Source organism: Apium graveolens, chromosome 11, assembly GCF_009905375.1.
Source record: "Apium graveolens cultivar Ventura chromosome 11, ASM990537v1, whole genome shotgun sequence".
In the NCBI taxonomy this organism is placed as follows: Eukaryota; Viridiplantae; Streptophyta; class Magnoliopsida; order Apiales; family Apiaceae; genus Apium; species Apium graveolens.
Genome location: NC_133657.1, coordinates 193026405 through 193039711, shown reverse-complemented (window position 1 = coordinate 193039711; position 13307 = coordinate 193026405). Strand labels below are relative to the sequence as shown.

Here is a 13307-nt window from a genome sequence, read left to right as displayed (position 1 = left end):
TTTTTACTGTCCAATTTGTTTACAATAGACGTGATGATAAACCGACAGAAGTACACATATTGCACACAAAAAATGAAAGGTTAGGTACATAATTTTCTATTTCATAAAATACATATACACAATCTGCAGATTCGCCAAACTTGAAGTACACAATCTTGTTTTTACTCATTAAAAATTTAATTTTCGGGTCACATAACATTTTAGGTTTCGGTTTATGATAATTTATAATATATTATACATATAATGATGCAAATAAATAAACAACTAAAGAGTTATTTGAGCAAACACGAAACTGCTGAAAATAGTTATGCAAAAGTTACAGGCTTTACTATGAAACAAAGAAATGAAAAGAACTAAATACCACTTACCAGGTGGTTGCTACAAACTCGGACACTTCCTGTTATTTCTCTAGCACTAACCTGATATAATTCAACTACTCTACTATCTATTCATGTTGCTGTTAATACGCTACATACAGCTGAATTATTCAAATCAACACAATGTTTAGATTAATATCCAACAGGCTCCCCCTTAATCTAAACTATGCTGAAGATTCTTGACACCAAGTAACTTTCTCATCTTCTCGAACTTGCTCAAGTGAAGGGCTTTTGTTAGAACATCAGCTTGTTGTTCTTCTGTCTTCATATGTCTGACAACTATAGAACCTTGTTCAACACAATCTCTGATGAAATGATACCTCAGGTCTATATGCTTACTTCTCCCATGAAACACAGGGTTTTTTTAAGTCAATGGCAGACTTATTGTCTATGTAAAGTACGACTAGTCCTGGTGATACCTTTGAAATTTGACTCAGCACTCTATGTAGCCACATACCTTGGCACGCAGCAGCAGTGACGGCCATGAACTCAGCTTCACAGGATGAAAGAGCTACACACCTCTGTTTTTGACTAACCCAAGTAATTAAACTTTCATTAAGATAAAATGCCATTCCTCCCGTGCTTTTCCTATCATCAATATTTCCTGCAAAATCACTGTCTGAGAAACCTGTCAACAAGTAATCTCCACGACCTTTCGTATATACCAGACCATAGTGTAATGTTCCTTTTACATAGCGTAATATACGCTTAGCTGCACTCAAATGTAAAGTAGTTGGCTGCTCCATAAATCTGCTGACCACTCCAACTGGATAAACAATGTCAGGTCGCGTGTTTACCAGATATCTCAATCCTCCTATCAAACTTTTAAATTCTGTTGGATTTACCAGCTTCCTGTTCTCGTCCAGTGCAGTTGAATTTTAGGTTCCATTGGGTAACTTAGAGGTTTGCAATCAGCCATGCCAGCCCTCTCAAGTATCCGTTTAGCATATGCAGTCTGCTTTATCTTTATATAGCCCCTTTCCTGTTCGACTTCCATCTCAATGTAATATGCCAGCTGACCCATATCACTCATCTCGAATTCGATTTTCATATGTTGCTTGAAGTCAACAATGCCTTTCAAGTTTGTCCCAGTTATTAAAAAATCATCCACATACACTCCTACAATCAACACTTCGTTGTTTTCATGCTTCATGTAAACTGCGTGTTCGAACGAACATTTAGTAAATCCAAGCTTAACAAGATATTTACTGAGTCGAGCATACCAGGCTCGAGGAGCTTGGCGCAAACCATACAGGGACTTTGAAAGCTTATAGACTTTGTGTTCCTCCCCCTCTTTTTCAAATCCCCTTGGTTGAGTTACATAAACTTCCTCCAATAATTCACCATTTAGGAATGCCGAATTCACGTCGAGATGATACACCCGCCACTCGTTATAAGCAGCTAGAGCTAATAACAATCCCACCGTTTCCATCATTGTAACTGGAGCAAAAACCTCCTAAAAATCAACTCCAAATTTCTGCACATACCCTTTGGCAACAAGTCGTGCCTTGTGCTTCACGATCTTCCCGTTTGTATAGTTTTTCGCCTTAAATACCCACTTCAAATCAATTGCCTTATGATTTGGTGGTAGATCAGTCAATTTCCAGGTATTGTTTCTTTCTATGGATTCTATTTCTGTTTACATTGCTTCTCTCCACACTATTTCTTTGCTTGCCTGATCATACGTGGTAGGTTCATCAATTTCGACCAACATTAGTTCCTCCTCAGCCGCTTGAATTTCTTCTGTTTCATTATAGATTTCACTCAGTCTCCTGTATCTTAAGGGTTCACTGCTATGACTCGAGACATCAGAGCTATAACCACCTTCTTCATTACTTCCTCTTGGAGAGGACATAACAGACTGACTACCACATGTAGCTAACATACCAGATTGACCACCACCTGTAGCTGACATACCAGGCTGTGGACTTTGTACCAGACTTTGATCACCCATGCTGTTATCTTTTACATTTATCTCGACATCCAGGACCGTGAACGTTCTCGAACCATTCTCCACCAAAGTTGTACTGATTTCTTCTTTATCCCAGGGCCAAGTTTTTTTCTCTTCGAAAATCACATCCCTACTGACATGAACTGTACCTTCCCTTGGGTCATACAATGAAATGCTTTGGTCCCTGGCTCCTTGCCCAAATACACGACTGACTTGCTTCTATCATCAAGTTTTTTTAGATGAATGCCTGTTGTCTTCATATGGGCAACACAACTGAAAATTCTCAAGTGATCCAACTTTGGTTTCTTGCCCTTCCATGCCTCGAAAGGTGTCTTCTTTGACAGTGCTTTTGTAGGCAATCTGTTCAGAATACAAATTGCGTGTCGAAATGCTTCTCCCCAAAAACTTAATGGCATGTGTGTTTCCTTTAGCAAACTTCTAGCCATAGCCACCACGGTTCTGTTACGGCGCTCAACTACACCATTTTGTTGTGGCGAGTAGGGTGCCGTATAGTGCCTCTGAATTCCTGTTTCCTCACAAAACAAAGAAAAATCCTTAGAGCAGAACTCTCCGCCCTTGTCGGTTCTGAAGACCTGAATGCTTTCCTTTCTTTCCTTTTCTACTGCTGCTTTAAATTTCTTAAAAACACTCAGTGCTTCGTCTTTTATTTTGATCATATACACCCACATCAGACAACTAAAATCGTACACTAACAGGAAAAAATATTTATTTCCAGCAGGGTTTGGAGGTGAGATAGGTCAACACAAATCTCCATGGACTAGTTCAAGAAAGGATTTTGCATCAAATTCTGACTGTGCCGGGAATGGCCTTCGTGTTTTTTTTGGTAGCAAGCACCTATTACAAACTTCTTTGGGTTGACTAAAAACAGGAAGTCCTCGAGCCATGTTGTTATTATACATAAGTTGCATTGCCTGAAAATTGACATGTCCTAGTCGCAAATGCCACAACCAAGACACTTCTTCCCTTTTTGTCAACAAGCACATATTTTTATTACTTTTAACAACCAATTTATATAATCGATTAGAGGACCTTTGAACTTTAATCAACAATTTTCCACTTTTCTCATAGACCCACAAATGCTCACCATTTAATATGACTTTATTTCCATCTTCAGAGAGCTGACCCAAACTAATTATATTATTGCATAGAGTGGGGATGAAGTCTACCTCTTTTAAAAATCGTTCTTCACCTATTCTTGTAATTGAACACAATTAAACCTCTTCCTTCGATATTTACTGTGGATCCGTCACCGAACTTGACTTTGCCAGCTACTTTTTCATCCAAATAGGTGAATTTTGAGCAATCTCCAGTCATATGATTACTAGCCCCATTATCTAGATACCAAACATTTGTTTCACTTCCTCTTTCCTAAACTGATCGTCCTGTTGGAACCACCTTTTCTTCATTCAGCATCACCATTTCCTTTTCATTTTCTTCACATTCTGCAATTAACAGTGCTAGCTCATTGTCACTAGTCTGAGTTAGATTCACTTCAGTCCTCTGCTCCTTGTTTTGATCCCGTTGTGGCCTACGACATTCAGCCGCGTAATGACCATATCCTGAGCAATTATAACATTTAACTCTACTCCTGTCTCCCACGAACCTGCCTCCATCTCTGCTACGATTTTCACCAGAGTTTCGAGTTACCTCCTTACTACTCCGCTTCAACCATTCTTCACGGGTAAGTAGTAGTTGCCCCTCTGAGTTTTCCCTCTTTCGCCATTCCTCCTCTATGAGAAGAACTTCCCTTCAGCTAGTTCAATTCCCCCTCGTAATCTCTCTTCATGTGCTTTGAGAGAGCCAACAACCTCTTCCACAAACATCGTCTCCAAGTCGCCAAACTGTTCTATGGCTGAGGCAATCTGTAAAAATTTTGAGGGAACTGCCCTGAGTAATTTCTTTACAACATACGTCTCCTCTACTTTCTCACCAAGAGCTCGGATTCTGGTAACCAAGCTATTCAATTTCATGTAGAACTCATCTAATTGCTCTGTCTCCTTCATGTTTAAAGACTCGAACTCAATTTTCAACGTCTGGGCTTTCACTTTCTTCGCCTTATCTGCACCCAGGGACACCGTTTTAAATGCCTCCCATGCTTCTTTTGCCGTTGTTTTCTCAGACACGTATAGCAGAACATCTTTAGGGATTCCCTGATAGTTTGCGGCCAAAGATAACTTGTCTGTCTTCTCCTCCACAGGTGCTTTCGGATCCTTAGGTTCAATGGCAACCCACACACCCTGAGCTTGCAGTAAGACTTTCATTTTAAGTGCCCATGCTGTGTAATTCACCTTCTTTAACATTGGATAGCTCAGCCCGATAGTATTTTCTTTACTTTTGTTCGATTCCATTGGCACCGCTCTGGGCATGTATTTTGGCATACACCACGTTTAAGGCTCTAATACCACATTGATGCAAATAAATAAACAATTAAAGAGATATTTGAGCAAACACTCGTTTTATATATGAAACTGCTGAAAATAGTTATGAAAAAGTTACAGACTTAACTATGAAACAAAGAAATGAAAAGAACTAAATACCACACACCAGGTGGTTGCTACAAACTCGGACACTTCCTGTTATTTCTCTAGCACTAACCTGATATAACTCAACTACTCTACTATCTATTCATGCTGCTGTTAATACGCTACATACAGCTGAATTATTCAAAACGTCACAACGTTTAGATTAATATCCAACATATAATAATTCTACAAATAGATTAGAATTGCCCCGAAGAATTCTTCAATTGCTTTGAAAAATCCCATCATTGTAGAAACCAAAGAGGAAGTTCTTGAACTTTTATTTTCATGTTGAAGTAAAATAGATAGGAAATCTATCATTCTGATTTTGGATAAAAAATAAATTTTTCCATGCTATGAAATTGTATAATGTATACAGTTTAACTCTCAATCAAAAGAATGAAAATGCTGTTTTCAAAAAAGACCCCAGTTTATTTGTGCACATAAACGTGTGTTTTACGTAAAAAGTGATATACAATGATACAAAAAAGAATGTAAGAATTCAACATAAAAATATTTGGTTGTATAATCTAAAAAGTAAGGAAGACAATACCTTGATCCGTGATTTTCTTCATATGAGACTTACATTTACCATGTAAATTTTTAGATGAGTAAACCCTTCCCGTCAAACTAGTTTATCGTTAAAGTAGAAACAATCGACATATTTGAAGGCCCGAAAGGCGTGAATTGAAAAGAACAAATTCTAACCCATCATGATTGGAGTCTGAGGCTGATTCTGACTTTGATGATGATATTTCTACGAATTCTCATCGATTGTCGTTGTCGAAGTGGACGGCTAAATTTATCTCTCGGTCCATAGCGAGTGGCGGCTGATCTCTCACCCTCCCTCGCTCTTATGAGCACAGTTGTTGGATCTCTCTTTCGTCAAGTTCCTAGTGTATTTGTTTTGAGCTCAATAAGTGTTATAGAACATAATATATGTATAGAATAGTATAATTATTGTTGAGTCGGATCGTATCCGACATACAAATGCTTAGTTTAAGTTAAATATTATAACCTTAATAATTAGATTGACAATTGAATTCTTTATATGTGATATGTAATTTGGTAATCTTAAAAATAATATCAGGTTTATGGTTAATGTTATTTAGTATATTTGATAATTTGAAAGATAAATGGTCATCTAAATATGGAGAAGAACACTTCAAAATGATTGATTGTAAAATTGTAAAATGATAATATTCAGAAATTTTAAATGATTTTGCTTTTGTTTAATTAGCTATTTGACTTCCTATTTATATATAAATTATTAAGAGGGGCATTTTTAGGGTAAAGCCAAAGGGAAGTGCCTTAGACACATAGAAGTATCAAGTATGGAACACAAATACAAAATAATGTTTTATAATTGTTTGTATGCTTGATGGGATGTGAATGATTTTGAGTTGTGTAGTGCACGTTCATAATATTTTATCGTTGCATCTAAATTATGCGATTTCCTTAAAGACTGTTATTAATTTTTTGTCTTTTCCTTTTTTAAAATGATGATGCAGTAAAATACATGATAATAGACCATCTTTTAAAACAGACGCCTATTTAAGTATGGGCTCAACATGCAATATATCCAAATGTTTCTTTTATTAGGCCTCAATGCATTTTATTTCTACCTGAAAGGCCCAAGTTCAAAATTTTCTATTTTCTTAACCTCTCTCGTTCAGACTAGGGATGCACATGAGCTGGGTTGGGTCGGTTTCGATAATTTACCGACCCAACCCATTTAATTCGGGTTCAAAAATTTTCAACCTATTAATATCAAAAAATAATTATAACCCAACCCTATTATATGAGTGATGGGTTGGGTCAGGTTGGGTTGGGTTGAATGGGTTGAATGAGTTGAAGAAGAATAATAGTAGATAATAAAAAAAAATGCTACATACAATAAATAAATGATCATTTAAATTATTAGAGGTATATTAAAAACAAGTAAAAAGATATTTATACCACAAATATAAAGTTAAAGACAAACACAACTTTCAGAAAAATTGGTGGAAAGTTAAATATACAATCTTGATTCAAAAAATATAAATTCTTAATTTTACAACCTATCAAAATTTACTTTTGCTCTGCATAAACATATGATTAACATAAGTACTATAATCAATCAAATTGGTTTAACATAATAGTTTGTGAAAGCACCTTATTATAGTACAACTCATTGTCCGCTTTATATTACCCGAGTTCAATTCAATTCAAAAAGTTCAGTCCAAAATTACGATCAAATTCAAAATATATTATTGTTATTACTTCATTTGTCTACTGCCTAGTGCATAGTCAGTTATGGACAAAAACAAATATATCAGACTGTCTCCAAAATTAAAATGGATAGGGAGTCAATAATATATGATGGAAATAAGTTGGTACTTAACAATTAGACCGGGTTGGGTTGGGTTAGGGTTTTAAAAAGTTAAAATCCGAACCAACCCAATATAACCGGACCAACGGAAATTTAACCCAACTAACCCATGGGTTTGGATGGTTCGGTTTGGTCGACCCAAATAAGGGTTGGTTTGGTTTGGTTTGAACGGGTTAGATAACCCATGAGCAGCCCTAATTCAGACTGATTAAAAATAGAATTTTCGAGTCACATTCTAGGCTTCGGTTCATGACAATTTATTGTATTTTATATATACAATAATTCTATGACCAGATTAGTATATGCATAAATTTGGTACTCGATTGATACAAACATGAATCATAACTTGTTTCAATTACTTTAAATTTAGTAACTTTAGCAGGTACCGATCGATAGGCTGACAATATTAATTATGTATGCGAGTATGTAGTTGTTTAACTACAGAAAGAGAGGAATCATATAAATTTAAAAAGTTATATCCATTTAGCTTTGGATTGCAATATGCAACTAATTATATTTGAAAATATCATTAAATTTGATTTCTTACTTAAATAAAATATCTATTAAAGTTAAAATCTTTCCCTCCTGAACCCTTATTCACACAAGTAATGTGTTTGTGGAATAAGATGTTGGGGTTAAACCCAATATGCGGTATGGGCTTAATGATACACGACATAATTGGATTGAGTAATAATTATATGTGTTGACAATTGTTATTAAACAGAGATTGAGTAATAATTGTACGGGTAAATAATTATTATTATAATCAAATTAGGTATATCTTGTTGGCTAAATTTGTGATGACTATATATACATACTCATGTTATTGTTTAATGTATGCTTAAGAGATGTAGTCGTCTTAGGTATCGTAGCGGGAGATGTTTGAGCATTGGTTGGCTCAAGTATAAGTTTGGGACACCATTGATGTGTTATGTATTGATGTATTATTGATAATTGCTTTGATTAATAATACAAGTTGGGACGTGGTTTTCCACGTCAAATATTGTTGTGTGTGTACTCCATACTGGTAGAATTGAATCTAGAATATGTGTATTTTCTCATAACATAAAAATCTAAAGAAATGTATATATTAAAAGGTTGATTATAAAATATATGTTTAAGCATTATTATTCGAGAATATTTTCCTCCATATTTGATCAGTTAATACAGTAGGAGTCGAACTTTTTAAATTACTGAATATCTCAACCACTACACCAACTCTTTGTTGGTACTTTGCTCCATATTATGAAAAGTAAAGATATGGTTATGTAATAAAAGACAAAGAATATGCAAAATAACTTGGGACGAGAAACAGCTATTCCATTATTACAAAGTTAAAACTCTCTGCCCCTCCCACATCCCTCATTCTGTTAGGGTGTCCAGCATCTCCCTATATCGAAACATGACGCTGACTACAACACTATAAAGGTTATAGTTGCTCCTTCTCCACAAGTAGATGCTTTTGGAGTAAGTGATAAGTGCTTGATCCTAACAAGTGGTATCAGAGCAGGACACAGGTTCGATTCCCACTATCGCGCATATTTATGAGATTTATGCCAAAGATATGTTGTGCAGTCATGGTCTCAGATTGGGATAACCATTTCTCAGGAGGGGACTTTGTAGTGCTGGCAGATGCTGGTGGGGGGTTATGGCATGGACTTGGTAGTGGTGGCTGGGGGGGGGTTGTTGGGGTGTCCAATATCTCCCTATATCGAAACGTGGAGCTGGCTGCTACACTATAAAGGCTATAGTTACGCCTTCTCCACAATTAGCTACTTTTGGAGTAAGTGATAAGTGCTTGATCCTCTCTCCCTCTCTCTCTCTCTGTCTCTCTCTCTCTCTCCCCCTCCATTTTTAAATCGATTGACATCTGCTTCATACTCTATTGATTTGTTGTTCCTAGCTATTAAGTATATATGTTACTTTTTATACACATATAAATCTTATTATGTATAAATATAGTTGATTAGAGCTGTTACCGATCTCTTAATTTAAATCTCATTAGGGTCAATGTTTATGGGCTTGTTAATATTATTACTTTACAATGTATATGCACTATTATTACCGGTTCAAATATCAATTTTAATTGAAGTTTTATATATGTATCTGAAGTTTTATTAATATTGAAGTTTATGTGCCAAAATATTGGTATGGTAATTTATGTGATTTGGATTTTTATTTATTATTGTATTAATTGAAGGGTTTCGTGCATATAAACGTAACGGAAACAGTAATTTAAAATGTGAAAAAATAGAATTTTCAAAACCCACCGCAAGATCCCTGTAAAAAACAAATATTTAATTCGTAGATTAGATTGTTTACCTTAAGAAGCTTTACAAATTGGTTGAATAATGGAGATCCAAAGATTGTTCAATCACCACGCATCCCGCTCTCGCGATCTACGCTCTATCGATATCTACACGAATGCTTGAACTCAAGGATTAGATGTGTACTAGCATAAACTCATTTCTTCTTGCTCTCTCCATCTTCTCTCTTGGTGGCTAGGGCTTTTGTAAAAGTCTTGCACATAAAATCAGCCACACAAGAGATATTATATAGAGAGTAGAAAAAGAATTATAACTTTTAACTAATTAGGAATTATTATTAATTCAAAATTCCTATTTGTATAATAATTAAGTCACACTTAATTATTTAACAACTAAATTTCATAATTGATATTAGTAAATTCGAATATCATTATTTATCTAATTAATTAAGTCATACTTAATTAATATTATAAATAATTCGAACTACCTAATTTAATTTAAATCCAATTTAAATTAGATAATCCTTCAAGCATTCTTTGGTGTGACCCTATATGTTATTATTACGTTGGCAACGGATTTTAAATCTAATATAAAATTATAAATAATGTGCGGCATCTAGTAATACATCATTGCTATCCAAGTAATAATAATTGAATCGGTAATCGATTAAACCTTTCGTGAATAATGTACAATGTAATATAATCCCTTTAACCAAATATTATAGATTAAACTAGAGACATGTAATGTGTCATCCTCATCATAGTTTAATCTAAGTTTCCTTGATCAATGAGTAGACTATCATATCAAATCAATATTTGAGCGTGGCCACCCATTTCATAGTCTAGCTCACACAAGAGGTCAATAATATCACTCCTAAAATAGGAGGGCTAAATCCCATCTAGATCATTCATATTTCTCATACGATTCATAATATACCCAATATCCACTTTATCATTACGTGGTCAAGGATAACTTTTAATGGAATCAATGTATATTAATTCTCGTATAGAAATATAATAACTTCAGGTCTAAGGATAACTTTTAATGGAATCAATGTATATTATCACTGTGAGAATTACTTATGACACACCAGACATGTAGAATCTCACATCAGGGCCTGTCAAGCACCATGTACATTTACATATGGCTGTGTTTTTGACTTTAGTATCACTATACCTATGATCAATGAGATGTGATCATTAGTCAACAAACACATCAGTCTTAATGTATTAATATTGTCCCTTAATAATAATACTCGACAAGGGACCTTTCAGAATATTGATACTATTCTCATAATCTCATTTCTAAGTCACGTACTTAGAGATATAAAATTGCATATCATATTCCAAGGACATTTACTAATCTAACATTTACATCGCAGTAAATTAAGAATTAATAAATTATAAAGGGAATAATCGATAGAATATAAATATTAATAATCCAAATGTCTTAAACTAAAGCATCATAGTGTTGTCTCAAGGGCACAAACACTAACATTAATTATGAGTATCACTTGAGTTAGTGTATTAACTTGTGAGATTTATGTTGATTTACATTATAAATCACATATTATAGGGTGTTATTGAAAAGTGGATTTTAAATCCATTTAGAACGTCTCATATCGGCTTAAGTTGATGATTTGACCTCAAGCATGTGGTGTTTTAAATACATTTTGTGTTGAGTTTGTGCAGGGCTTTAGTTGGAGGCATGAATGGATTTCTATATACTTTCATGGTGATAAGATATTAGGAAATGAAGTGCGAGCGCTTGCGAGAATATCAGAACGAGAAACAAGAAAACTACAGAATTTTTCCAGTAGCTAGGCGCGCCCACGCTTGACCTAGGCGCGCCCGCGCCCTATTTTCCAGTAGCAGAGCGTGCCCGCGCTTGACCTAGGCATTTCCGTGCTAGGGTGGGCAGACAAAATACTGTTTTTAGTATGTTTTGGATATTTTGAGCGGTCAAGTCAACCGAGAGCATATAAATAAAGAAAAGGATATGAATTAAACAACAAGGAACAAATGTAGAACTCTGGAAAACCTAAAGCACACAAGACGGCTAAGAAGAAGAAGATTTAGTTCTACATCTTTCTTTTGTATTCTTCTATTTAGGTGATACATTGGATGCACATTTTGGATTTATTCTAAAACCTAGTACTTTTATATTCTCTTTTATTCTAAACCTTTTTACTATCATGTTTTCATTGGAATCCATGATAACGGGACATTCGATTATGAACTAATTGTTATTATGGGATTCTAACAGACTTATTTTTGGATTTTAGTAGTTGATTTCCTTAAAGTTTTAGTGTGTGATGAATTATTGATATCCTCGTATGGTTGTGATTAATCTTCTTGGATGCGTAGCTAACATCTAAGTTGTTTGTTAATCTCTATTGAATGCGAAAGTGGATAGAGAGGTTTAGAACTTGCCATGCTAGTATAGGTTTATGGATGTTTTGTCATGCATGATTCGTAGTGTAATTTTAACCATCTTACGCTGTCCTATGTAATCCAAATGGATAACTTGCTCTCAAACTGTTATGTTTTCAAATCTTATAGACATATAGGGTCGAAACATAATTGGTGTCTGCCCAGCTTCTATCTAAATTATGGATGCTGAATAGTAGAGTATATGTATATCAAAAGATAGTGTGCACTGATTTCGTGTTATCTGATTAGTAATCATCACCGTCACATACTATGATTAAAGGCATAAACTCTGAATGAAGTATTTAATGAAGTTAGAATCTCATGTTTTATTTCACATAAGTAACTCGATTTTAATGTCTTAGTTAGTCCATTATATAATAATCACTTTTAATTAGTTAAATCAAACACAAATTGATACTTTTCTTAGCAGTGAATAATAATCACACATTGTTGTATAAGTGCGCATTCTGAATTAAACCAGTCTCCGGAGGAACGAACTGAACTTAATCTTATACTACTTGTGACCGCATACGCTTTCTTGTTTTTGTGTGAACAAGTTTTTGGCGCTGCTGCCGGGGACTCTGTGTTAAATTTAGTTTATATGCTTGTCATCAGTGGTCGTTAAAGTTTACTGACTCAGATTATTCTGCTTACAAAGTTTACTTTGCTTGTGTATTTCAGGTATTCGAGAAAGCATTGAAGGATTATTCTTAACCAAAAATCAATGACATTCAATCTAGCATTGTTAGACCAACAATTATAGCTAATACCTTTGAAATCAAGCATGGCACGATTCAAATGGTACATAATTCAGTCCAGTTTGGGGGTGCTCAAACGGAAGATCCCAATATGTATATTAGGGATTTCATCGAGATCTGCGATACCTTCAAGTTCAACGGTGTTTCGGAAAATACTGTAAAACTGAGACTTTTCCCTTTTTTTGTGAGGGATAAAGCTAAGAGTTGGTTGCACTCTCTACCAACAGGTTCTATTGCAATTTGGGAGGATTATGCTCAGAAATTTCTTACTAAATTATTCCCTATGGCAAAAACATATGCAATTAGGAATGCTTTTACTCAATTTATACAACAGTCGGGAGAATCTTTATGTAAAGCTTGGGAGCGCTACAAGGAGATGCTTAGGAAGTGTCCTCATCATGGAATGCCTGATTGGATGATCATCAATTTCTTCTATAATGGTTTGGGAGCACAGTCAAGACCCATGCTCGATGCAGCATCAGTGGAGCTTATGGGCTAAGAGCTATGAGGAAGCTTATGAGCTAATTGAAATTATGGCTGCTAATGAATATCAGAACCCAAATCAGAGACTACCACAAGGCAAGGTAGCAGGAATTCTGCAGGTGGATACA

General features: G+C 35.0%; 1 protein-coding gene and 1 non-coding gene across 2 annotated transcripts; both read right to left on the bottom strand.

Annotated features, from left to right (window-relative positions):
* Positions 1-4079: 4079 nt before the first annotated feature.
* LOC141696367 (uncharacterized) lies at positions 4080-4715 on the bottom strand. Its single transcript, XM_074500517.1, has one exon. The coding sequence runs from the start codon at positions 4713-4715 to the stop codon at positions 4080-4082; it is 636 nt and encodes a 211-aa protein (XP_074356618.1).
* An 8279-nt stretch (positions 4716-12994) lies between these two features.
* LOC141699393 (small nucleolar RNA R71) lies at positions 12995-13101 on the bottom strand. Its single transcript, XR_012565860.1, has one exon. It is a non-coding gene; the product is annotated as a small nucleolar RNA R71 (small nucleolar RNA).
* Positions 13102-13307: the final 206 nt, after the last annotated feature.

What these genes read in the sequence shown, in the direction of transcription:
- LOC141696367 (XM_074500517.1), bottom strand. Translation starts at nt 4,715, where the DNA reads ATGCCCAGAGCGGTGCCAATGGAATCGAACAAAAGTAAAGAAAATACT.